Source organism: Stenella coeruleoalba (assembly GCF_951394435.1).
Source record: "Stenella coeruleoalba genome assembly, chromosome: 21".
NCBI lineage: Eukaryota > Metazoa > Chordata > Mammalia > Artiodactyla > Delphinidae > Stenella > Stenella coeruleoalba.
Window position 1 is genome coordinate 22,754,402 of NC_137167.1, and position 24,796 is coordinate 22,779,197.

The following is a 24,796-nucleotide window of genomic DNA, read 5'->3' on the forward strand; positions in this document are numbered from 1 at the left end:
TTTACCGAAATAGAGACTTCTGCTTCCCGCCCCATTATCCATCCGCGAGATGTGGCGTGCTGGTACGCCCCGTGACGTACGTTGCAGGGCATGTTGGGAATTATAGTCGGTCTTCCCAAGCCCCGCCCCCGATGACGCCAGTTCCGGGCCAGCGTCCTGTGCTTGGTCGGTCGTCGGCACCCGTATCAGCTCCACGTACCCGCTATGGTGAGTACCCGTGCTCGTCCCCCACCCCAGCGTTTCCCCTCAGACTTCACTAGCTGCTACGAGCCTTTATGGCCCTTGAAATAACTGGGTCTGCCGGGGCCCACGGTGGTAGTTGCGAACTCCGTGGTCTGGGCCGTCCTGTCATCGGCCTCTCCCGGTAGGACCAGAGGGAAACTGCCCCACACACCTTGAACCCCTGGCCCCAGCGCAGCCGCCTTTGGATACGCGCTCCCTGCACCTTCTACTTGTGCATGCATTTTGAGAACGAGGGAATTATGAGGCATTTTTGAAGGTTTCGAGGGAGGATTGGACCTGGGAAAGGTATGAGTGACTTTGCAAATACTGTATTCCCTTAGCTGCTGTGATGTCACACTCCCCTGGTTTCCCTCTTAATTGCTGAAGCAGGTCCTCCAATCCGTATCCTAGATGTGGCGTTCAGTACTTTTCTTTACACCCTGTGCTTTCTCCAAAATTTGTATCTCCAGCTTAGAGATGTATTCTGAGCTCCAGATCCGCATATCTACTGACTGTACCTCCACTTGGATGGCTCATATGTATTTCAGACTCAGCAAGTTCAAAACTGATTCACCATTCCCACCTCCCCTCGTCCCACACCTGCTCTTCCTCCAGTGATCCCCATCTTAGTTCATTGGGCTACCATCCACCCCACTGTTGTTCATGCCAAAACCCTGGAAATCATCCTTGACATCGCCCTTTTCTCAACTCCTGAACATCTGTTCACTAATCAAATGCTATGGAATCTACTTCTAAATGGCTGTCAGTCGTCACTATCTCTGACTATCCTTGTCTTTGGCCCCATGAGATCTAACCATCTGCTGTGGTCTCAAGTGGTCTTTTAAGCAGGCCTTCACCAATCCGAGCCCTTGCCTGGAATGGGCTTGTCCACCTGCACCCCCATCTTTCCTTTGGAATTGCTCATACTCTTACGTACTTACCCCTCAGATCTCAGTTTAAATATTATTTCTTCAGAAAGGATCTCAATTCACAAGTGTGAGGAGATTCTAGTGCATTCTCATAAGATCTCTTATGGAACTTTCACAACAACCCTGTGAAGTTGTATATTTTTCCAGTTTTACAGAAGAGAAGACAGACTTGAGTGATTAGTTACAAGGTCACACAGAAAGTAACAGTTAAATGTTGCTCTTGCCTGTCTTTATAACTCTTATCTTCAGTATTTTTCAGTGCCATTAAATATTTTTTATTCAAAGAGGTGCATAGTATTTAACTGACTTATTTACTTAACAGACTTGTTATTGATAGCTATTTAAGTGGGGTTTTTTGTTTGTTTGTTTGCTTTTTGCTATGATGAATAACAGTATGATAAGTGGGTAACATTCAAGCTAAATTTGTCTGAACTTTCTTGATTATTTCTTTAGGATAAATTCCAAGAAGTATAATTGGGGAAAAGAGCATGGCCTTTCAACAAGTTACAATTTATGGAAAATAAAAGCAGTCACCCTTAAAGAAATGTGACAAGGGGGCTTCCCTGGCGGTCCAGTGGTTAAGACTCCTCGCCCAATGCAGGGGGCACGGGTTCGATCCCTGGTTGGGGAAGAACCCGCATGCCGCGTGGCACAGCTAAAAAAAAAAAAAAATGTGACAAGGATTTGTAAATGAGAAAAATAATAATGGTACCTACTTTGTAATGTTCTGAGGATCAAAGTAAATATATGTCCAATCATTTAGCATAGTGCCTTTTACATTTTAAGGGCTCAGTAAATGTTAATACTTACTCATTTATTTCAAAATAGGGTTCTTACTGTGTAGTATGGTTCTTCAGCCTGTTTGGGACATATTTTGAGTATCTGATGAAATCTTTGAAACCCCTTCCTCCTTCCCACTCCTCTCCCCCAGCAAAATGATACATGTCTTTGTCATATGTCAACTACCTGCAATGTATGGACCCAAATTAAGAACTGCTAATAGATTCCACTTTACAAGTGCTTTTTTCCCCATTTAAAAGTTGCAAGCATTTTCCTATGGCATTAAATATTCTTATAAAGCATTATTTTTCATTACTGTATAATATTCATAATTATTTAATGAGTCTCCTCTTGTTGACAGGTTAACATCTGTATATGCTAATCTTTGTATGTTTTGCAAATTTCCTTAGAAATTAAATTTCTAAATGCAGAATTACTAGGCCAAGAATGTGAATATAAGGCTTTTTTTTTAATTTTTTGCATTTTGTTTTATTTATTTTTTTATACAGCAGGTTCTTCTTAGTCATCAGTTTTATACACATCAGTGTATACACGTCAATCCCAATCGCCCAATTCATCCCACCACCATCCCCACCTCCCTGCCGCTTTCCCCCCTTGGTGTGCATTCGTTTGTTCTCTACATCTGTGTCTCAATTTCTGCCTTGCAAACCGGTTCATCTGTACCATTTTTCTAGGTTCCACATACATGCGTTAATATACAATACTTGTTTTTCTCTTTCTGACTTACTTCACTCTGTATGACAGTCTCTAGATCCATCTACGTCTCAACAAATGACCCAGTTCGTTCCTTTTTATGACTGAGTAATATTCCATTATATATATGTACCACATGTTCTTTATCCATTCATCTGTTGATGGGCATTTAGGTTGCTTCCATCACCTGGCTATCGTAAATAGTGCTGCAGTGAACATTGGGGTGCATGTGTCTTTTTGAATTATGGTTTTCTCTGGGTATATGCCCAGTAGTGGCATGGCTGGATCATATGGTAATTTTTTTTTTTTTTTTTTTATTTTGCTGTATGCGGGCCTCTTACTGCTGTGGCCTCTCCCGTCATGGAGCACAGGCTCCGGACGCGCAGGCTCAGCAGCCATGGCTCACGGGTCCAGCCGCTCTGTGGCATGTGGGATCTTCCCAGACCGGGGCACGAACCTGTGTCCCCTGCATCGGCAAGCAGACTCTCAACCACTGCGTCACCAGGGAAGCCCATGGTAATTTTATTTTTAGTTTTTTAAGGAACCTCCATACTGTTCTCCATAGTGGCTGTATCAATTTACATTCCCACCAACAGTGCAAGGGTGTTCCCTTTTCTCCACACCCTCTCCAGCATTTGTTGTTTGTAGATTTTCTGATGATGCCCATTCTAACTGCTGTGAGGTGATACCTCATTGTAGTTTTGATTTGCATTTCTCTAATAATTAGTGATGTTGAGTAGCTTTTCATTTGCTTCTTGGCCATCTGTATGTCTTCTTTGGAGAAATGTCTGTTTAGGTCTTCAGCCCATTTTTGGATTGGGTTGTTTGTTTTTTTAATATTGAGTTGTATGAGCTGTTTATATATTTTGGAGATTAATCCTTTGTCCGTTGATTCGTTTGCAAATATTTTCTCCCATTCTGAGTGTTGTCTTTTTGTCTTGTTTATGGTTTCCTTTGCTGTGCAAAAGCTTTGAAGTTTCATTAGGTCCCATTTGTTTATTTTTGTTTTTATTTCCATTACTCTAGGAGGTGGATCAAAAAAGATCTTGCTGTGATTTATGTCAAAGAGTGTTCTTCCTATGTTTTCCTCTAAGAGATTTATAGTGTCCGGTCTTACATTTAGGTCTCTAATCCATTTTGAGTTTATTTTTGTTATGGTGTTAAGGAGTGTTCTAATTTCATTCTTTTACATGTAGCTGTCCAGTTTTCCCAGCACCACTTATTGAAGAGACTGTCTTTTCTCCATTGTCTATCCATGCCTCCTTTGTTATAGATTAGTTGACCATAGGTGTGTGGGTTTATCTCTGGGCTTTCTATCTTGTTCCATTGATCTGTGTTTCTGTTTTTGTGCCAGTACCATATTGTCTTGATTACTGTAGCTTTGTAGTATAGTCTGAAGTCAGGGAGTCTGGTTCCTCCAGCTCCGTTTTTTTCCCGCAAGAATGCTTTGGCTATTCAGGATCTTTTGTGTCTCCATACAAATTTTAAGATTTTTTGTTCTACTTCTGTAAAAAATGCCATTGGTAATTTGATAGGGATTGCATTCAATCTGTAGATTGCTTTGGGTAGTATAGTCATTTTCACAATATTGATTCTTCAGTCCAAGAACATGGTATATCTTTGTATCATCTTTAATTTCTTTCATCAGTGTCTTATAGTTTTCTGCATACAGGTCTTTTGTCTCCCTAGGTAAGTTTATACCTAGGTATTTTATTCTTTTTGTTGCAGTGGTAAATGGGAGTGTTTCCTTAATTTCTCTTTCAGGTTTTTCATCATTAGTGTATAAGAATGCAAGAGATTTCTGTGCATTAATTTTGTATCCTGCAACTTTACCAAATTCATTGATTAGCTCTAGTAGTTTTCTGGTAGTATCTTTAGGATTCTCTATGTATAGTATCATATCATCTGCAAACAGTGACAGTTTTACTTCTTCTTTTCCAATTTGTATTCCTTTTATTTTTTTCTTGTCTGATTGCCATGGCTACGACTTCCAAAACTATGTTGAATAACAGTGGTGAGAGTGGACATCCTTGTCTTGTTCCTGATCTTAGAAGAAATGCTTTCAGTTTTTCACCATTGAGAATGATGTTTGCTGTGGGTTTGTCGTATATTGCCTTTATTATGTTGAGGTAGGTTCCCTCTATGCCCACTTTCTGGAGAGTTTTTATCATAAATGGGTGTTGAATTTTGTCAAAAGCTTTTTCTGCATCTGTTGAGATGATCATATGGTTTTTAGTCTTCAGTTTGTTAATATGGTGTATCACATTGATTGATTTGCATACATTGAAGAATCCTTGCATCCCTGGGATAAATCCCACTTGATCATGGTGTATGATCCTTTTAATGTATTGTTGGATTCTGTTTGCTGATATTTTGTTGAGGATTTTTGCATCTATATTCATCAGTGATATTGGTCTGTAATTTTCTTTTTTATAGTATCTTTGTCTGGTTTTGGTATCAGGGTGATGGTGGCCTCATAGAATGAGTTTGGGAGTGTTTCTTCCTCTGCAATTTTTTGGAAGAGTTTGAGAAGGATGGGTGTTAGCTCTTCTCTAACTGTTTGATAGGATTCACCTGTGAAGCCATCTGGTCCTGGGCTTTTGTTTGTTGGAAGATTTTAAATCACAGTTTCAATTTCATTACTTGTAATTGGTCTGTTCATATTTTCTATTTCTTCCTCGTTCAGTCTTGGAAGGTTATACCTCTCTAAGAATTTTTCCATTTCTTCCAGATTGTCCATTTTATTGGCATAGAGTTGTTTGTAGTAGTCTCTTAGGGTGCTTTGTATTTCTGCAGTGTCTGTTGTAACTTCTCCTTTTTCATTTCTAATTTTATTGATTTGAGTCCTCTCCCTCTTTTTCTTGATGAGTCTGTCTAATGGTTTATCAATTTTGTTTATCTTCTCAAAGAACCAGCTTTTAGTTTTATTGATCTTTGCTATTGTTTTCTTTGTTTCTATTTCATTTATTTCTGCTCTGATCTTTATGATTTCTTTCCTTCTGCTAACTTTAGGTTTTGTTTGTTCTTCTTTCTCTAGTTCCTTTAGGTGTAAAGTTAGATTGTTTATTTGGGATTTTTCTTGTTTCTTGAGGTAGGCTTGTATAGCTATAAACTTGTCTCTTAGAATTCCTTTTGCTGCATCCCATAGGTTTTGGATGGTCGTGATTTCATTGTCATTTGTCTCTAGGTATTTTTTGATTTCCTCTTTGATTTCTTCAGTGATCTCTTGGTTATTTAGTAACGTATTGTTTAGCCTCCATGTGTTTGTGTTTTTTACGTTTTTTTCCCTGTAATTCATTTCTAATCTCACAGCATTGTGGTCAGAAAAGATGCTTGTTATGATTTCAATTTTCTTAAATTTACTGAGGCTTGATTTGTGACCCAAGATGTGATCTATCCTGGAGAATGTTCTGTGCGCACTTGAGAAGAAAGTGTAACCTGCTGTTTTTGGATGGAATGTCCTATAAATATCAATTAAATCTATCTGGTCTATTGTGTCATTTAAAGCTTCTGTTTTCTTATTTATTTTCATTGTGGATGATCTGTCTATTGTGTAAGGGAGGTGTTAAAGTCCCCCACTATTATTGTGTTACTGTTGGTTTCCTCTATTATAGCTGTTAGCAATTGCCTTATGTATTGAGGTGCTCCTATGTTGGGTGCATATATATTTATAATTGTTATATCTTCTTCTTGGATTGATCCCTTGATCATTATGTAGTGTTCTTCCTTGTCTCTTGTAACATTCTTTATTTTAAAGTCTATTTTATCTGATATGAGTATTGTTACTCCAGCTTTCTTTTGATTTCCATTTGCGTGGAATATCTTTTTCTATCCCCTCACTTTCAGTCTGTATGTGTACCTAGGTCTGAAGTGGGTCTGTTGTAGACAGCATATATATGGGTCTTGTTTTTGTATCCATTCAGCGAGCCTGTTTCTTTTGGTTGGAGCATTTAATCCATTCACATTTAAGGTAATTATCGATATGTATGTTCCTATGACCATTTTCTTAATTGTTTTGGGTTTGTTTTTGTCTCTTGTGTTTCCTACTTAAAGATGTTCTTTCACATTTGTTCTGGAGCTGGTTTGGTGATGCTGAATTCTCTTAGCTTTTGCTTGTCTGTAAAGGTTTTGATTTCTCCATCGAATCTGAATGAGATCCTTGCCGGGTAGAGTAATCTTGGTTGTAGTTTCTTCCCTTTCATCACTTTAAGTATATCATGCCACTCCCTTCCGGCTTGTAGAGTTTCTGCTGAAAAATCAGCTGTTAACCTTACGGGAGTTCCCTTGTATGTTATTTGTCGTTTTTCCCTTGCTGCTTTCAATAATTTTTCTTTGTCTTTAATTTTTGCCAATTTGATTCTTGTGTGTCTTAGTGTGGTTCTCTTTGGGTTTATCCTGTATGGGACTCTCAGGGCTTCCAGGACTTGGGTGGCTATTTCCTTTCCCATGTTAGCGAAGTTTTCAACTATAATCTCTTCAAATATTTTCTCAGGTCCTTTCTCTCTCTCTTCTGCTTCTGGGACTCCTATAATGCAAATGTTGTTGCGTTTAATGTTGTCCCAGAGGTCTCTTAGTCTGTCTTCATTTCTTTTCCTTCTTTTTTCTTTATTCTGTTCCGTAGCAGTGAATTCCACCATTCTGTCCTCCAGGTCACTTATCCGTTCTTCTGCCTCAGTTATTCTGCTATTGATTCCTTTTAGTGTAGTTTTCATTTCAGTTATTGTATTGTTCATCTCTGTTTGTTTCATCTCTGTAATTCTTCTGTGTCTTTGTTAAACATTTCTTGCATCTTCTCAATCTTTGCCTCCATTCTTTTTCCGAGGTCCTGGATCATCTTCACTATCATTATTCTGAATTCTTTTTCTGGAAGGTTCCCTATCTCCACTTCATTTAGTTCTTTTTCTGGGGTTTTATCTTGTTCGTTCATCTGGTACATAGCCCTCTGCTTTTTCATCTTGTCTGTCTTTCTGTGAATGTGGTTTTTGTTCCATAGACTGTAGGACTGTAGTTCTTCTTGCTTCTGCTCGTGAATGTAAGGCTTTTGATTCTTATTGCCATATCACCCTATGAAGAATTCTAAGAGTTTATATTCCCACTGTCAGTGATATATTAGTTTCCTCTCATTGTCTTGACCATCACTTCTTATCATAATAGGGTCAGTGTTTTTGTCCCATTCTTAAACTAGTTATTTTCCATTTATCTTTTCATGTCATTGTTAAACCCTATATCTATTAAAACTGTAATTTAGAAATACTTTCTTAGAGCTGTGGTCCTCAACCTTTTCCCATTAGACTCATTCACATGGAGGACGTTTTAAATATCCTTGTGCCTAGACCCTCCCCAGACCAATTAATCAGAATCTCGAGGGGTGTAGCCCAGGAATCAGTATTTTAAACTTCTCAGGTGATTTCAATGTGGAACAAAGGTTGAGGAACCTCTAATTTAGAATTTAGGGTGTTTTGTTTTTCTCCATAAAACAAGGAATTAACTCATGAAATAGCTTGAAAAATCAAGGTTAACTAATGCCTAAACCTAAATTCAGTTTGATTCTAATTTATATGAGGATGAGTTTTTGTTTTACAATGAAATTTTGGTTTCATTTGTCTTAAGTTATTTCAGAGACTATGGATATACTCTTCAGAATGAGAGGTGGCCTTGATCTAGCTTTTCAGCTAGCTACTCCTAATGGTAGGTCTGCCCAAATACTCTGCTTTTTTATTATAAAGTTGATTATGAAATATAGTGAGATTCTTACCATTTTGCACATGAAACTGAGAGATAGGATGAATAAACTGTCTAAGGTCATATAGTTAGTAAGTGATATAAATTGGATTTAACCTTAGACACTTTTCCCCACCACCTCTAGCCCATGGGGCTCTCTGTGCACATTAGGAAAAGGTGTCCCCTTACTTAAGAAACTTTACTGCCCTCTCAAAGAAAATTGTCACGGTAAATATAAATATCCCCCATGAGCACAACATAAAGAGGCACCCAGACTTGTACGTTGTAGACTTACAACTGTACATGACCCTGAGTCTCAAGAGCCCACCCTCTTGAATGGCATGTTGTTTAGGAATGGTAGGCAAGCTCTGTGGGAGAAAAATCAGCAGTGTGTGTATAAACCAAATTCTAGGATGTCTTCCTGTTTCTGACTACTGCCACGAACGGAGGCAACGAATAACAGAGGAAGAAGATGAAGAGCTGTGTTTGAGATGTGTTTCATTTGCGATGCCACAGTAAGCCAAGTGCCAGCTCCCAACAGGCATTTGGTCATTTGAGCCTGAAACTTAGCGGGGAGTGGTCAGAACTGGAGAGAAGAGAACTTAATATCTCTCAAGGATGCTAGTTAATACCTTGATACTAAATGAAATCACTCAAGAAAAGCGTGATCAGTGGTGTCAGGAGCCACAAAGAAGTTCAGAAAGATGAGGAATAAGCAGTGTCAGAGTTCCTTGAAGGAGATCACCAGCTGACGATTATTTACTGGCCCTTTGGAAAGAGGGAGTGAAAGCTGAATGTTCTTTTTGACCCATCCCTTCATATTAGACACTTGTTCTCAATCTTGGTCCACATTCGAATCCCCACTTCCAGACCAATTAAAGTCTCTAAGGACAGAGACTCGGGCATCAGTAAGCTTTTCAGGTGACTCTCTAATGTACCATCAAGATGAGAATCATTTTGCAAGGACTAAAGCTCACTTTTAGGCCTATCTTATCAGTAAAGTATTGTTGTTCCTTAATATGTTACTGGTATGGATAAAGCCTTACATTTTACAACTTAATATAAATTGAAGGTATATTTTGCTATGAACTTATCACAAAGTATAACTAATATATTAGTCACCAGATATAATGATGTAATTTCAATGTAAATAAGGACTACAGATACTTTTTACCTAGTGATTAATGTATTTGAGCTTTTCTTCTGACTTGATAGTATTCCTCCTCCTGTATCAAACTCTTTGAAACACTCTATGAAGGGAATCATTAATGAGGAAATTGAGGGGAAGAAGGTGCTTAACTTAAAGACATCACAATTATTTAGGTACTTTACCTTATGGTCCTTCAGGGATAAACAGAAGGTAATCCAGGAATTATGTTTGTCTTTTGTAGTGCAGCTAAAAATCTTTAAATTTGGCTTTCTGAAACATATCAGGATATCTTTTGATCTGACTTGTTACAAGTAATCTTTTCTCTACCACAATCTCAAGGTGTTTATTTATGAAGATATCAGTGTGATAGTTAAATAAGTATTTTAATCACAAGGTTAACTAGGTTTAGGATTTAGGAGTATAAAGCTAGGACAAGTATTTAAATATTGTCTTCTTCAGATATATCTATTTTATAGTTTTGACTTTGGAATCATGAAAATGTTTTTCATATTAAAAAAATTCTATAAAGTAAAAAGGAAATCCCTGAAAATGAAGTCAGACAAATATCAGGTTGATGACATAGCACACAGAGAAAAAAACTGTGACTTCACAGCACAGTACTTTGTACACTCTTAGTGGGATATAGTCCAAGGAAGAATGGAACTATAAAGAAATTTAAATTTCATTCAGTAGTTTTATTGCTATAAGTACTAAGGTATTTTGAGAGTAATTGGAATCCTTATACATTGCTGATGGGAATATAAAATGGTGCAGTTTCTTTGGAAAACAGTTTGGCAATTCCTCAAAAAGACAGTTACCGTATGACCCAGCAATTCTTCCTAGGTGATCACCTAAGAGAATTAAAAACGTATGTCCGCACAATGGAATGGGAAATGACCTCTGGTCGGGCCAGGGTTTCTTTGGGGGTGATGAAATGTTCTGGAATTAAATAGTGATGATTTTACACCTTGTCGTATACTAAAAGCAACTGAAATGTAAACATGAAACAGTGAATTTTATGGTCTATGAATTTTTTGTCAATTTTTTTTAAAAAAAGGCAAAAAAAATGTTTCTATATTATTGAATACAGGGAATGGATATTTGGGGGTCAGTTTTACTGTGCTGTACTTTTGTACGCTTGGAAGCATTCATGTTGAAAAGTTTACAATTTTTCTTATTCTATTTATGTTCTTTTAATTTAGAAATTTTTGTCAAGAAAGCACTAAAACATATGTTGAGTGACCTATCAACCAAGCTTTCTTCAAATGCACTTGTGTTCAGAATCTGCCACAGTTCAGTGTACATATGGCCTAACAGTGACATGAACACCATTCCAGGAGAACTGACTGATAGTTCCACCTGTAAGAACATAATGCGCTTTATTCAGTGAGTATGCTTGAAGATGGCTAGAAGTGTTTTCACAACGTCATTTCGTATGGTAAACATCTTTGTGTATTAAAAATTTAGATTTGGACAGGAAGAAGATACAAAACGAAAATTCATGAGGAAGAAAGACAAAAAGTTGTCAGACATGGTAAGCAAATCACCTGTCTTCTTAGTGATAAAAATGTTCAATCCTTGAATTTGGAGTTGAGTGAGATCTTAGAAATTACTTAACCCAACTTTCTTAATTTTTTTACAGATCAGATTATTCAGTTCCAGAAAAATTAAATGTCTTGCCAGAGGTTATATCTCTGGTGTACATATCTAAACTTTTGTCCCATTATAATATATATCTTAAATGGGTTTTTTGGATGCCTTGTTTGCTCCCACAGAAATAAAACAGCTTGAGTCCGCTTACAAATTATTTTAAAACAAATAAAAAGGCGTCATTCTGAAACATGACAGTGACGCATTATGCTATATGAGGTAGTAAATAATAAATGATTTACTTTTCTTCACACTGTTTTGGTTCTGTTGATTTTTGAACCAGTACTATTGAGTACCTGCCACGTGCCACAAACTTTGCCAGATATTGGAGATGAAAAATGGAGCTGCTGCTTCAAGGCAGGAAGTTGTACAAAGTTAGTATACCTTTAGTGTTTTTCCAGACTAGTAAGGAAAATAGAGTGGACGTGAGGTTGGAGATGTGGGCAGGGACCACTCAGGAGAAGCCAAACCAAAACGTAGCTACGGTAATAAAGAGGAGGGAATGGATACAAGAACTATTTAGGGGATTGAATAGGTTATATCTGGAAACTAATTGGATGTGGGATGACCAGCTTCTTGCTTGGGTAAAGATGGAAGATGGGGAAGACATGAGGTCGGTTTCGGTCACATTATGTTTTTGACAGCAGTGAGGAGTCCACATGAGCTGTTAGATTTATAAATGTGGAGTGTGTACAAAAAAACTGTGGGCTGTGGATAAGGATTTGAGAATTACCAGTCATTGGAGCTTGACATTTTGAGGGATACGGGTCAGTTCTTTTGTAGGATGTTCCTCAGTTTTGGTTTGGGTTTGTTTTAGGCTTCCTCGTGATAGATTCATGTGTTCATTGTTGGTAGGAATACAACAAAGTAATGTGTGTCCTTCTCAGCACGTCATATGAAAGAAGCATATGCTCAGTTTGTTCTTGTATTAGTGATGTTAACTTTGATCATTTAATGTGGTATCTGCCAGTGTTCTCCACGGTGAGGGTACTATTTTTTGCCCTTAAAATTAGTAAGTATTTTGTGGGAAGATACCTTGAGTTTATATATATATCCTGTTCCTCATCAAGTTTTCACCCATCACTTCTAACATCAATTGATAATTTTTGCCAGAATCTAGCATTAATCTGATGGTTGCAAAATAGTGATTTTTCTAAGTCTATCATTTCCTTTTACATTTATTAGACGACATTATACTGTGAGGGGGACATTTTCCATTTCCCTGTTTGTTTATTAACTGCATGGAAGCATGGATTCCTATTTTATGCAAAGAGTTATCTGTTACCGTTACTGTCTTTAGTTATTTTGATGCTCACATTTTCTAAGATTTGGCCAATAGAAACTTCATGCTGGCTCCAGTGTCCTCTTGACACCATATTTTTGAGTACTTGCTACTTTCTTCCACAGGATGTTCCAGACACATCTTGTACTTGCCCTGTTCTAGCTCAGGAATCAGCCATTTCCCCAAGGAACACACACATGTATATATACATACTATACATATATAACACATACATCCATATTTATCTGTGTAAATCATATTATACCTCCAGTTCTACTTCAGCCTCACACAATTCCTGACCTTTTCCCAGTGAGAAACCTGGCTTCCAGTACTCTTAATACTTTGCTAAATTTGTTTAATATACAGAAATCATTTTCAGAATTGTTTTCCCATACCACTATCAAAATCAAACCTACTAATAGAGTTCAATATTTTTTTATAGTTTTTTATGTCTTTAGACCACAGGTATATAGTCATAATATATGTTTAAAAATTGCTTCAGTGTGTGGTTATTGTATCTTGTTCATTTGATTTGTTTTGTTTTGTTTTGAAATTTTTAAATGTATACAAAAGTAGAGAAAATAGTTAAATGAAGCCTGGTGAACCTAACTTTAACGTTTACCAGTAGTGATCAATCTGATTTCACCTTTACTTCCCACTCACTCTCCCCTTCTCCTCAGATTATTTTGAAGCAGGGAAGATTTTTTCTTTAAGCTAAGATTTGTGCTTTTCAATAATTTACTGTAATATAGCTTATATGGTCCTTAAAAAGTCCTTTTACTTACCTTTTATATTATTGTTGGATGTTCTACAAGTTAACTTTTACTGTTTATCTTTATAGCATCAAATAGTAAATATAGATCTTATGCTGGAAATGTCAACCCCTCTGGCAGCTGTAACACCCATCATTGAAAGAGAAAGCGGAGGACACCACTATGTTAATATGACTTTACCAGTCGATGCAGTTGTACCTGTTGCTCCAGAAGAAACGTGGGGAAAGTAGGTATTTTCTAATACTACTGCCACGTTTAAATGAGGACCCTCTCCCAAAGTAATCAGAGCTCATTTTAAATTATCATATAGGCATATTCAGGGTTGTTGTTGTTTTTACTATGATTTACTCTTTGTTTATTATTAAACTAAGAGTCATCTAGTAATTAGATGTTTATTGGAGGAAGTAGAGTAATATGCAAAACCTGTAGGGTTTTCCCTTTATCTACACAGAGGAAATTTAGTTTATTTAACATTTAACTTTGCATTTTTTAGACTTCCTTTAATAAACCTGGTCCAATCGAGGATACATTAGGAATATAGTCACTCGACACTTTCATGTATCATAAACTACTATAACTTCTCTTAAGGCACTTGTATATTTTTCCCCCCCTCAGAGTTCGTAAACGTCTGGTTGATGCAATTCATAATCAACTAACTGATATGGAAAAATGCATTTTGAAATACATGAAAGGAACATCTATCGTGGTCCCTGAACCACTGCACTTTTTATTACCAGGGGAAAAAAATCTTGTAACAATTTCATATCCATCAGGAATTCCAGATGATCAGCTGCAGGCCTATAGAAAGGTGAAACCAATTCATTTTTTCTTAAAAAAAAAATACAGCTATCATTCATTTTGTGTTTAATTATGTGTTTCTAATAAATGGACATTGTTTTGTGATTTAATTTTAAAGTGTGGACGCAGGCTATTAGCTTTACACCTTATTTAACTTCTGTTCTATAACTTTTTAAAGTATTATTAATAATAAAATACTTTGCTAAACCATATGTAACATTTTAATTTCATATGTTCAGTGTAGTTCATATGTTATTTTTCTGTAATGAAATTTAGAACTGAAAAGATGCTTACATGCCTGGAGCAGCTGATGAGTGTTATTCCTTTTCTCTTCCGTTACTTCCAGATTTGTGAAAGAGACAAGATTAGAGTCTGAGAAGGGAAATTAGGATTTATGCTGTTTCTAATTAGGATTTATAGTATTACTCCATCCCCCACGTCCCAGGGTTATTTGGGTTTTATTAGAGGCATTTTGAAGAAAACATGATCAGCATTCAAAGAAATGAGATTTCTTGGCAAAATGACTGGTTTGGGAGTACATATTTTTGATGTGTGGCCTTGCCTGGCATCCATCAAATTATACCATGGGACTATCTTCCCAGTTTCTTCTGTCCCTGAAAAGAGATATAACAATGTAACCCTCTGTACCTCTCTGTAAGTGCCAGATGAATTGATTTGCAGAGGCAACAGTTACATAAGCTAGTGATCCCATTCAAACTGCTAGAATACATAGGAAATAGCAGAAGAAGATGTCAGACTTTTCAAAGTAACTATTAACATGTTTTTAACATTCAGGAATATATTTCCTTTTAAACATATATGTGTATTTTTATTCTGATGCCGTATTGGTTGGTTTCATGCCACCAATCTCTATAATTTAATCACTACCCCTTATATTTGTTAAGTACTCTAAGCATGATTTTTAAAAAATATTTTGATATAATTATATCATTGTTAATTATAATTTACTCATTTATGAGGCTGTTTCAAAACCAGTCTTTAGCCTGGATGTATTTTAACAGAGTGTGTTATAATGAGTAATTTTAAATAATCTCAGTTCTCTGACTCTAACGAATTATTATCATTTTTCTACATTCCCTTCCAGTTTCTATCCATATACATAGATAAACAAAAATAAATCATTTTTGGTTTTAGTTTAAATCTCACTTTCTTTGACCTTAGTGAATTAAATCATAAGTGAGTTTGATAACATTTATAACCAATATATAGTAAATTTTCTGTTTTGTATCTAGTTTGAGTTTATTTATTGACTAGGAGTCTAAATCATTTAACTTTTTTTCTCTTCTTTCCTCTTGATTCTGATTTCATTTAGGAGTTACACAATCTCTTCAATCTGCCTCATGACAGACCTTATTTCAAAAGGTCTAATGCTTATCACTTTCCAGATGAACCGTACAAAGATGGTTACATTAGAAATCCACATACTTGTCTCAATCCACCTAACATAGAGACTGGTATGGTGAGTTTAGTAATTCTTTATGTGAGTCAATTGATCATAAGTGTCATTAGTTGTTTTTTGTCTGTACCCAGTGGAAGTTGTAAGGATCAATTCATAACAGGTATCATCGTCCCTAAAACATACTTTGCCACCCTTTTCTTTTAATGATCATTGCTTAAGACAGCAGTAATTCACAGTGGTCTAAAAAGGTTAGGACTAGATAGTGTGTAGCACATTTCTCTTACTAAAATTCCACTCCTTAATTTCTGTAAAGCCTTGTCCCATTTGATTTCCATTCTGAACCTGAGAAATCATGCTAATTAAGGGCATATTTCTACACAACTCACACTGTAGGAAAAGGCTAATAAAGCACTACATGTTTCCTGTACACACATACCTAGTTGTAAGGGGTAGATCTTTTCACTAAAGGTAGCTCAGAAAAGGAGTGTGGGGGAAGGGTTCCTCTAAGGATGCATGCAGGCTAGTAGGAGAGGATCTCATGGGCAACCAAGAATAGGAATCGTACAGCTGGGCCTCTTAGAACAAAGCAGCGCTGTGGCTGGCCTCGGTCTCAAGGCATACTCTCACTCCTTGATGGCATTCCTCAGCTTTCTTTGGGGGTGCTTTTGATCCTAACTGGCCTGTTCCTTCCCTTTACTCTACTTTTCTCAGCCTCGTCTTCTGTTTCCTCATTTTTTCAGCCTGACATAACTTTTCCTACTCTCCCTCAGAGCTGCTCATTGCATGCATTGTTTCAGCTTCATTCCTTGCACTTACTGCCTGATTCACTCTGCACCTCTCAATTCAAATTCCCATAAGAGAAAACTTGATTGGCCCATCTTGTCATGGCATTTATTCAATACCTGCTGAGCCTCCAGGTGCTTTGTAAGGAAATCTTAAGAATTAAAGATGAGTACGGGATACAACGTTGACCCTAGGGCAGTTAGGGGCCTGCTTCCGGTTCTGGCCATCAGCATGCACTTGGGACAGCAGCTTCACCTGCGAGAGCTGTGGGCAGACCAGCTTCGCATAGAACAGCTCTGGCTGGGCACTCACCGTTACATGCATACAAATGAGACTTTAGTCAACATTTCAGTGACATTGAATGATTTCACTTATTTTGCTTATATGGGAGGAAATCTTGAGAGAACTGTTCCTGATTGAAAATCTTGTTCTGTCACAGTCATAGAATCATAGAATAGGAAATACAAAATTTAGAGTCTCTAACAAGCAACATAACTCTTGATAGTTTTCCCGTAGATTATTACATAAATGTTTTCTCTCTCAGAGTATATTTGGAACTCTTCTAGGGTAAGTATTATATCATATATTCATTTTTCATTCCTAATAGTTCTTTACTAAGCGCGGGACACTCAGAAGGTACTGAATAAATACTGATTGTTTTTTGACAATGAAATGGGTTGGTTATCTGTATTGCAAAAATGCAAGAAGCATTTATATATTTCTTAATATTTATTATATGATACTTAATGTGTGCATGTAACATACATGTAAGTTATAAAGCACAGTAAAGAAATCAATATTGGAGAGCTCCCTGCCCCATTTAAGAACTAGGATGTGGCCAGTCTGACTGTGTTCTCCTTCCTATCCACTCCTCTGCCTCCCCGACACCCAGGAGGAACTATTATACTGAGTTTTGGGTTCATCATTCACTTCGCTTTCTTTTAATAGTTTCACCATATATGTATATATTCTCTCAACAGTGTTGCTTTTAGTCTTGCTTGATTTTGAGTTTTACCAAAATGGTGTCATTCTGTGTATAGTCTTCTGCAACTTGCTTTTTCACTCAGTATCATGTAGCTAAGATTTATCCATGGTATTGTGTATAACTGTAGTTCAGTTATCTTTATTGCTGGATAATATACCTTGGTATCATTTTTTCCCCCAGGTTGTTTTGCTATTTAGACAACCCTGCTATGAACGTTACTGTACATGTCTCTTGTTACATATATGCAACAATGTCAACAATTTGCTATATTTGCTTCATTTCTCCTTTTTTCCCCTTGAGCCATTTCAAAGAAAATTACAGGCATCATGCTATTTACTCCTAAATACTTCCAGCGCAAATCTCCAAACAATATTAGATTTGCATTCATGATAGTTTGGTTATGATTATTATTTTTTATTCTCTGCTGGATTTAGTTTGCTAATATTTTATTAAGATTGTTGCATCTGTGTTCATGAATGATATTGTCTTATAATTTTCTTTTCTCATACTGTTCTTACTTTACTTTTGTATCAGTAGTATACTGGCTCATTGAAAGAGTTGGGGAGTATTTCCTCTTTTTTAAAAAATTTTTTATAAGGAACTAAATAAAGTAAGTCTAGCTCCAGGAATAGTAAAATGACTCGGTATGTGTATGTGTAATATAATATATACATCTATCTTAAGTTAATATTTTACTATGTTTCTTCTTTTTATATAGATTTCTGTGGTCCAGGGCATATATGGTTACCATCATTATATGCAGGATCGGATCGATGACAATGGCTGGGGCTGTGCTTATCGGTCTCTGCAGACTATCTGCTCTTGGTTCAAACACCAGGGATACACAGAGAGATCCATTCCAACACACAGAGAAATTCAGCAGGTACAGAACATGCCATTTTGAATTGTAATCAGTTGGATGTTTCATTAACCCTTAATATACCATTAATAATTATTCCTACCTCATGGTGCAGACTTATTTCTGTTTTGAAGAAAAAAAGTATAAATACTGGTAATCAGGGAAAATGCCCTAAACGTAATTTTTAATAGCTGTCTTGTGTATGGATCTTTTTGTATTTTTAAATACACAAAGGCTCTTGTTGATGCTGGGGACAAACCAGCAACATTTGTCGGATCACGGCAGTGGATTGGATCTATCGAGGTGCAGCTGGTACTGAACCATTTGATTGGTATAACTTCAAAAATACTTTTTGTCAGGTAAGGACACTTTAAGAAATCTGAGAAATCATTTCAAAGAGAATTTGTCATTTTTATTAAAAGAAAAAGCGCATTTTCCCCCACATTTGTTGTCACTCTTTTCTCTTCCTCCACATTGCCTCCTTGCTTTATAAATCTCATTTTTCTAGCCCTAAATTTTTTTGTTATTTTTTAGAAGATATTTGAGTTTATGAGTGAACTTTGTGGTATCTGCTTATATGCTCTAGGCCTAATCTTAGTCTGAAAGAGGAAAACTTGCAAATATGTCAGTTTTGAGTAGAGTTACAGAAAGTCTAGTTTTTTTGTTTTGTTCTTCTTTTTATTTAGTTTTTTATTTTATTTTTTGGCTGTGTTGGGTCTTCATTGCTGTGCTTGGGCTTTCTCTAGTCGTGGTAAGCAGGGGCTACTCTTCATTGCAGTGCGTGGGCTTCTCATTGCGGTGGCTTCTCTTGTTGTGGAGCACGGGCTCTAGGCACACGGGCTTCAGTAGTTGCAGCACGTGGGCTCAGTAGTTGCAGTGCGTGGGCTCTAGGGAGCGCAGGCTCAGTAGTTGTGGCACACAGGCTTAGTTGCTCCGCGGCATGTGGGATCTTCCCAGACTAGGGATCGAACCCATGTCCCGTGCATTGACAGGCAGATTCTTAACCACTGCACCACCAGGGAAGTCCCCAGAAAGTCTAGTTTTTTAATGCTTAAGGCAGAGACGTCTTGAAAGGAAAAAATCAAATGTTGATCTATGACTGACCTTTTTGTTTATCTCCTACTCTTTTTCTTCCTAAGATTTTAATAAATTAATAATGTGTCCAAATAATACATTCATTTTATCTTTTCCAATATATTTTAATCACAATTCTAGTATTAAAATATGAGCAAGTATTAATATAAGATTGATATCTATGACCATCACTAGCTTACTCCTTATTTATGAGCTTATGTTTTCAATACATTTTCTATTACAACAACCTTGCTAACTATAGTGTTATTATTTTTATTGTCCAAGTACTTTAATATCTCTGATTTCACAATTGCAGTTTGGATTGGCTGTGGAAATCAGTGCTAACAAATAAGTGATAGATTAAGTAGTGAAGCGTATGGTGATTAAAAAGTGAGTTTTGGCACAGCAAAACATTATTCAAATATTCCCAACTATCTTAGAAATAGTTCATCTGATAGAAAATGGTTTCTTTCTAGCCAAGGTTCTGAAATGGCCTCTCAGGGACGGGAACTGGTTAATCATTTCCAGAGTGAAGGAACGCCAGTAATGATTGGTAAGGTGGATATCTCGGGTTCTTTTGGTAGAGTGGAGAGTATGTGAAACTTATGGTTAATAAAAATACGTAATGGCATATAAAATCAGTCATTTTTAAACACATTAAAATTAGCTTTTACATCATGCATACTTCCTCTGGATATTATTTTAAAATTTCCAAGGCCAGGAGGAAAGTTACAAAAAAGATAATAACCAGAAGTAGTAAAGGCTAAGAAGAGAAATGATAACTGTGTTCAAATACTTGAAGAGTTGAGAGCAGAATGGAAAAGAGGCAGTGGTCACTGAGCTGAGCATTGTAAGTCATGGCTAGCAGTAACTTGGCTGGCTGTGTGACATTATGCAAATTGCTTAACCTCTCGGGCTTTATTTGTAAAATAAGAGGATTGGATTAGCTAATCTAAAGATTCACGATTCTGTGAGAAATAAGACTTGTCCTGTGATGACAGAAGGCAAGGTAAGACTGGTGTGTAAGAAATGCGGGTAGGCAGATTTCAGCAAAATACAGAGAGTATTGAAAGAGTAGCTGGGCAGCACCATTGGAGGTACTCAGAGCAGAGGCAGCATTGCCCAGCTGCTGAGAGGGGTACCAACAGCAGTGATTGTTACTCCGTTGGGTGGAGTTTAGACCCTCTGTGGCCCTTTTTAAATCCAGTCTAGGTAATTCCATGGATATTGCAGTGAAATATAAACCTAATATGATTATAGATACAATTGTTTCTTTTCTGTCTTAAAGATGTAATTTTATCTTTTCAGAGTATATTTGACATTGTGTCATTTACAGTGTACGCCAGTTGATTTTAATGCTGTTAGATCAATTAATAGGCAAAATAATCTTTTTAAATTGAAATTGAATGGGAAGTTGAGATTAATATATGCCCTCTCATTTCATATTTCCTTTTCAATAGGGGGAGGAGTTTTGGCCCACACAATACTAGGAGTTGCATGGAATGAGATTACAGGACAGATAAAATTTCTGATTTTAGATCCGCATTATACAGGCGCTGAAGATCTACAAGTTATTTTAGAAAAGGTAAGTGTCTGTTTAACACAAATTTAGATACAAGGCAAAGAACCCAGAACCAAAGGATAGAAAACTGGCAGCTAACAGAAAGATGGATTATGAACTGAGGGCAGGGGTCCTCACTGTAAGGAGGGATTCTAAGGCTGTGATGAGTAACTCTCTCTCTAGATACAGAGGACAAGGGGGAACTAAAGTAAATTGTGAAAGACAAAATTTAGCTTAGATTTATCAAGACTTTCTCAGTTATTAAACTTAATAGAATGCGAAACTCATAAATATATTCCTCTGGAGACTTACAGCTTTGCATAAATATAAATATAGTGAGATATATCAATGCCTTGAAATAGAGTGGAGTATATAACCTTTATAATTTTAGAATTAACCAGAAATTAGTTAAGCAGTATGCTGGACACTATGGAGGCTTGACTGCCTTTAATTTATTTACATATAACTTCATCTCACTCTATGAAGGAGTTATATTTGAAACAGATTTAAGAGTATTTGTTGATGCTTAAACTACCAGCTAAAGAAGGTATAAATTTAAGTTAATATATAGGCAACTAATTCAGACTTAGTACTGAGTTTTCATGAGAAATTAGTACTAAATTTTCATGAAACTCAGTACTAAATCTTTAGGAGGGAAGTGTTATAAGACATAATTAACCTGAGTTTTAAATAAGTTTTATATTCTTTGCCAAATATATTAAAATTACAAAGAATGCATACAGCCTTTCCAGCTATAAGCCAATGAATATATCCTATCCACTACCCTTCATTTTTGTCATGTTGTCACTTAAGTCAATATCATTAGTACCCATAAAAAGGTTTCTCTGCTGTTTTTTTTTTTTGGCTGCGTTGGGTCTTGGAGCTCACAAGGCTGCTCCTGCAGAGGCATCACTTACAGACAGTGAAAGGAAAGCAGGGCATGTTCCAGGAGCTGTGGCAGTTTTAACGTGATTAGAGTTGGTGAAGCGGTGTGGCTGATAGCTGGAGGGACAGGCAGGAGGTGAATCGGGGATGGGTGCCGGGAGCCAGGCAGAGGAGCCAGGCATTCAGATTTTATCTTAAAGGCAGTGAGACGCCTTAGGATTTTAATGAGAGGCATAATACAGATAAGAAAATTACTTCTTTTTGGCTGGCTTGACGGACTTTGGACTAAATGGAATTATTTAGGTAGGGTTTTCTGATGCGATTAGATAGAGTAAGGCATTGTCCCTGCTTGCCTTCTCTGAGAACTGCACTCTCCTTTGCTAGTTTTTTTTTTTTTTAAGCATTAACTTGAGATGTCTGTTTTTTGTGATTAGCAATAATCTTTTTTTTTTAAATTATTTTATTTTTGGCTGCCTTGGGTCTTCGTTGTTACACGCAGGCTTTCTGTAGTTGCAGTGAGCGAGGGCTACTCTTCATTGCGGTGGGCGGGCTTCTCATTGCAGTGGCTTCTCTTGTTGCGGAGCACAGGCTCTAGGTGTGTGGGCTTCAGTAGTTGTGGCTCATGGGCTCTAGAGCGCAGGCTCAGTAGTTGTGGCGCACGGGCTTAGTTGTTCCGCGGCATGTGGGATCTTCCCAGACCAGGGCTCGAACCTGTGTCCCCTGCCTTGGCAGGCAGATTCTTAATCACTGCACCACCAGAGAAGCCCTCCTTCGCTAGTTATATTTCTGTAGAACTTTATAATAGCAAAAACCCTTTGCTCTCTTCACACATGCAAGAAACCTTGAGGCCAAGGCCGGGCCATCAGTAGAAGTGCTGTTGACTCTCACGTGACTCAAGAATCTAAGGCACTGTCTTACTAGTCCATCCCGGCTACTCTAACAGAATACCATAGACTGGGTGGCTTATAACAACAAATTTATTTCTCACAGTTCCGGAGGCTGGGGAATCCAGGATCAAAGTGCTGGCCAATTTGGTGGGTGGTGAGGCCCACTTTCTAGTTCAAAGATGGTAGTTTTTTTCACTGTCCTCACATGGTGGAAGGGATGAGGGAGCTCTCTGGGCCCTCTTTTAATGAGGGCACTAATCCCATTTGTGAGGGCTCTACCCTCATAACCCAGTCACCTCCAAATACCATCACATTGGGGATTAGGGTTCAACATATGAATCTTGGACACGTTCAGTCTATGGCAGGGGCCAGAGGGCCATTTGCACCTCTGCCTGACCTCTGTTTACCCACTTGGGGAGCTTTCCTGTTTGAAGTTCCCAAGCCAGTCACCTCAAAGGAAAGAAGTCTGCCTCCCCTACTGACTCCCCCAGTTTCTGGTTTGGGTACCCTCTCTACCTACCTCTCTGGGGAACAATTTGAGTCTGGTTACCTGGAGATGGCCCACATGTGTGAAAAGACCACAGAAAGATTAAAACAGAGAAAGTATAAGCCTTGTTTCTATTTATTATTAAGAAAACAGATTTTAGGACATGAAATTCATTAGAGAAAGTTTTGCTGAAAAAAATGAGATGATAAAAAAAAAGTTTGTTTATGTAAAGAAACAGTTCTCAACGATAATAAACCAAACTTAATGGTGGTTACCTGTGGAGGGGGGGCAGGACTGGTGGAGGATTTTTTTTTATTTTTACTTTTCACCTCATTTGAACTTTATATGTATCTTTATTTCTGCAATCAGAAGAATAAAAATGAAAAACCTAGTGCTTCCCTGGTGGCACAGCAGTTAAGAATCTGCCTGCCAATGCAGGGGACACGGGTTCAAGCCCTGGTCAGGGAGGATCCCACATGCCGTGGAGCAACTAAGCCCGTGTACCACAACTACCGAGCCCGTGCTCTAGAGCCCACGAGCCACAACTACTGAAGCCCGCGTGCCTAGAGCCCATGCTCCACAACAAGAGAAGCCACCGCAATGAGAAGCCCGCGCACCACAACAAAGAGTAGCCCCTGCTCGCCACAACTAGCGAAAGCCCATGTGCAGCAACGAAGACCCAATGCAGCCCAAAATAAAACAAGTAAATTTATTAAAAAAAGAAAAAAAAAAGAAAAACCTAAAGAGCGTCTCTACTCAACCCTCCCACCTCCACACTGAAAAACAGACTAACACACCATCTTCTCCTGTAGGAACTATGACCTTTGACTTCAGGTCGCTGCCAGAATGCCCAGCAGCTTCCCAGTTAGGTAGGGTAAGGGGTAAAACTACTACCTGTCACTCACATGGTGGCATTTTGAATCCTCACTAGTCCCCTCACAAGTATTTGCAAACAAAGCATTTCATTTCAGAATGATGTAACACAGACAAGTCGTGAGCTGGGTCTTTAAGAAAATATTGATAAATCAATGGCCTTAGAATAAATTTGATAAACTTCTATTCACAATGAGATTTTGTTCGAAAGCAATTTTCTCTGCTGGGGAAAAGGATTAATACTGACATAAAATTGCAAAGTGGCATGATTACAGCCTGAGGAAAACGAAGGGCATAGAATGCAACTCCAAGGGCAGTCTCAGATTTCTCGCTGCCACGCATCACTGCTGAGATGCCACTGCTGGGAAATCGGGATCAAGGCAGTGGCCAGTTTGGTGGCTCCCCACTTTCTAGTTCAGTCTTTTTCACTGTCTGTAGTCTTGTTATGGACAGATGCCAGTTAAACTATCACATGCCATCGACTGCCAGAATTATAAAACTATGCATCTTAAAATCAATAAAATGTGGTACTGAGTAACAGTACCATAATGAAGCTTTTCATTTTTAATGATTCCTATGATTAAATATCATAGAATTGTCTGAAATGGAACCAAATAAGCTACTTTTCTATGCTTTACAGGAACTCAAATATTTGAATTATATAGGTATTTAGAGCCTTATTCCAAGACCCTGCTGACAGAGCAGGATTGTAAAATGTTACAGTTTCAATCATGTAGCCCTATAACTTTGTAAAAGGTTTTCCTTTCCCTTCTCCCAAATCTAGGGCTGGTGTGGATGGAAGGGTCCAGACTTTTGGAACAGCGATGCTTACTATAACTTATGTCTTCCTCAGCGACCAAATACTATTTAAAATATCTTGGACTCAAAGACTGTAGTAAAGTTGTACTTTATAAATTTGTTGATAAAGAATAAATTTAATTTCAAATTGAATCCTGGGTGTAG

At 37.5% G+C, this 24,796-nt stretch overlaps 2 protein-coding genes across 8 annotated transcripts in view; one reads left to right on the forward strand and one right to left on the reverse strand.

The window, feature by feature from the left end:
- Positions 1-80, reverse strand: part of CFAP96 (cilia and flagella associated protein 96) — a 155,847-nt gene extending 155,767 nt beyond the window's left edge. For all 7 annotated transcript variants that reach the window (XR_013825499.1, XR_013825500.1, XM_079909178.1 and 4 more), the window contains exon 1: positions 6-80. The gene's annotated coding sequence lies outside the window, so the exon portion shown is untranslated. The remainder of the gene's footprint in view (positions 1-5) is intronic.
- On the forward strand, positions 75-24,784 carry UFSP2 (UFM1 specific peptidase 2). Its single transcript, XM_079909168.1, has 12 exons — positions 75-217; positions 8,265-8,333; positions 10,719-10,902; positions 10,984-11,050; positions 13,290-13,447; positions 13,837-14,029; positions 15,353-15,499; positions 17,926-18,090; positions 18,301-18,425; positions 19,617-19,693; positions 20,601-20,725; positions 24,618-24,784. Exons 1-12 carry the CDS (start codon positions 205-207, stop codon positions 24,702-24,704), a joined length of 1,410 nt encoding a protein of 469 aa, XP_079765294.1. The 5' UTR covers positions 75-204; the 3' UTR covers positions 24,705-24,784.
- The last annotated feature ends 12 nt before the right edge of the window (positions 24,785-24,796 follow it).

Excerpts from the sequence above, each read along its gene's own strand:
- UFSP2 (XM_079909168.1), top strand. Across the intron at positions 19,694-20,600 it reads AGGAACGCCAGTAATGATTG|GGGGAGGAGTTTTGGCCCAC; the intron begins GTAAGGTGGATA and ends CCTTTTCAATAG. Across the intron at positions 20,726-24,617 it reads TACAAGTTATTTTAGAAAAG|GGCTGGTGTGGATGGAAGGG; the intron begins GTAAGTGTCTGT and ends TCCCAAATCTAG.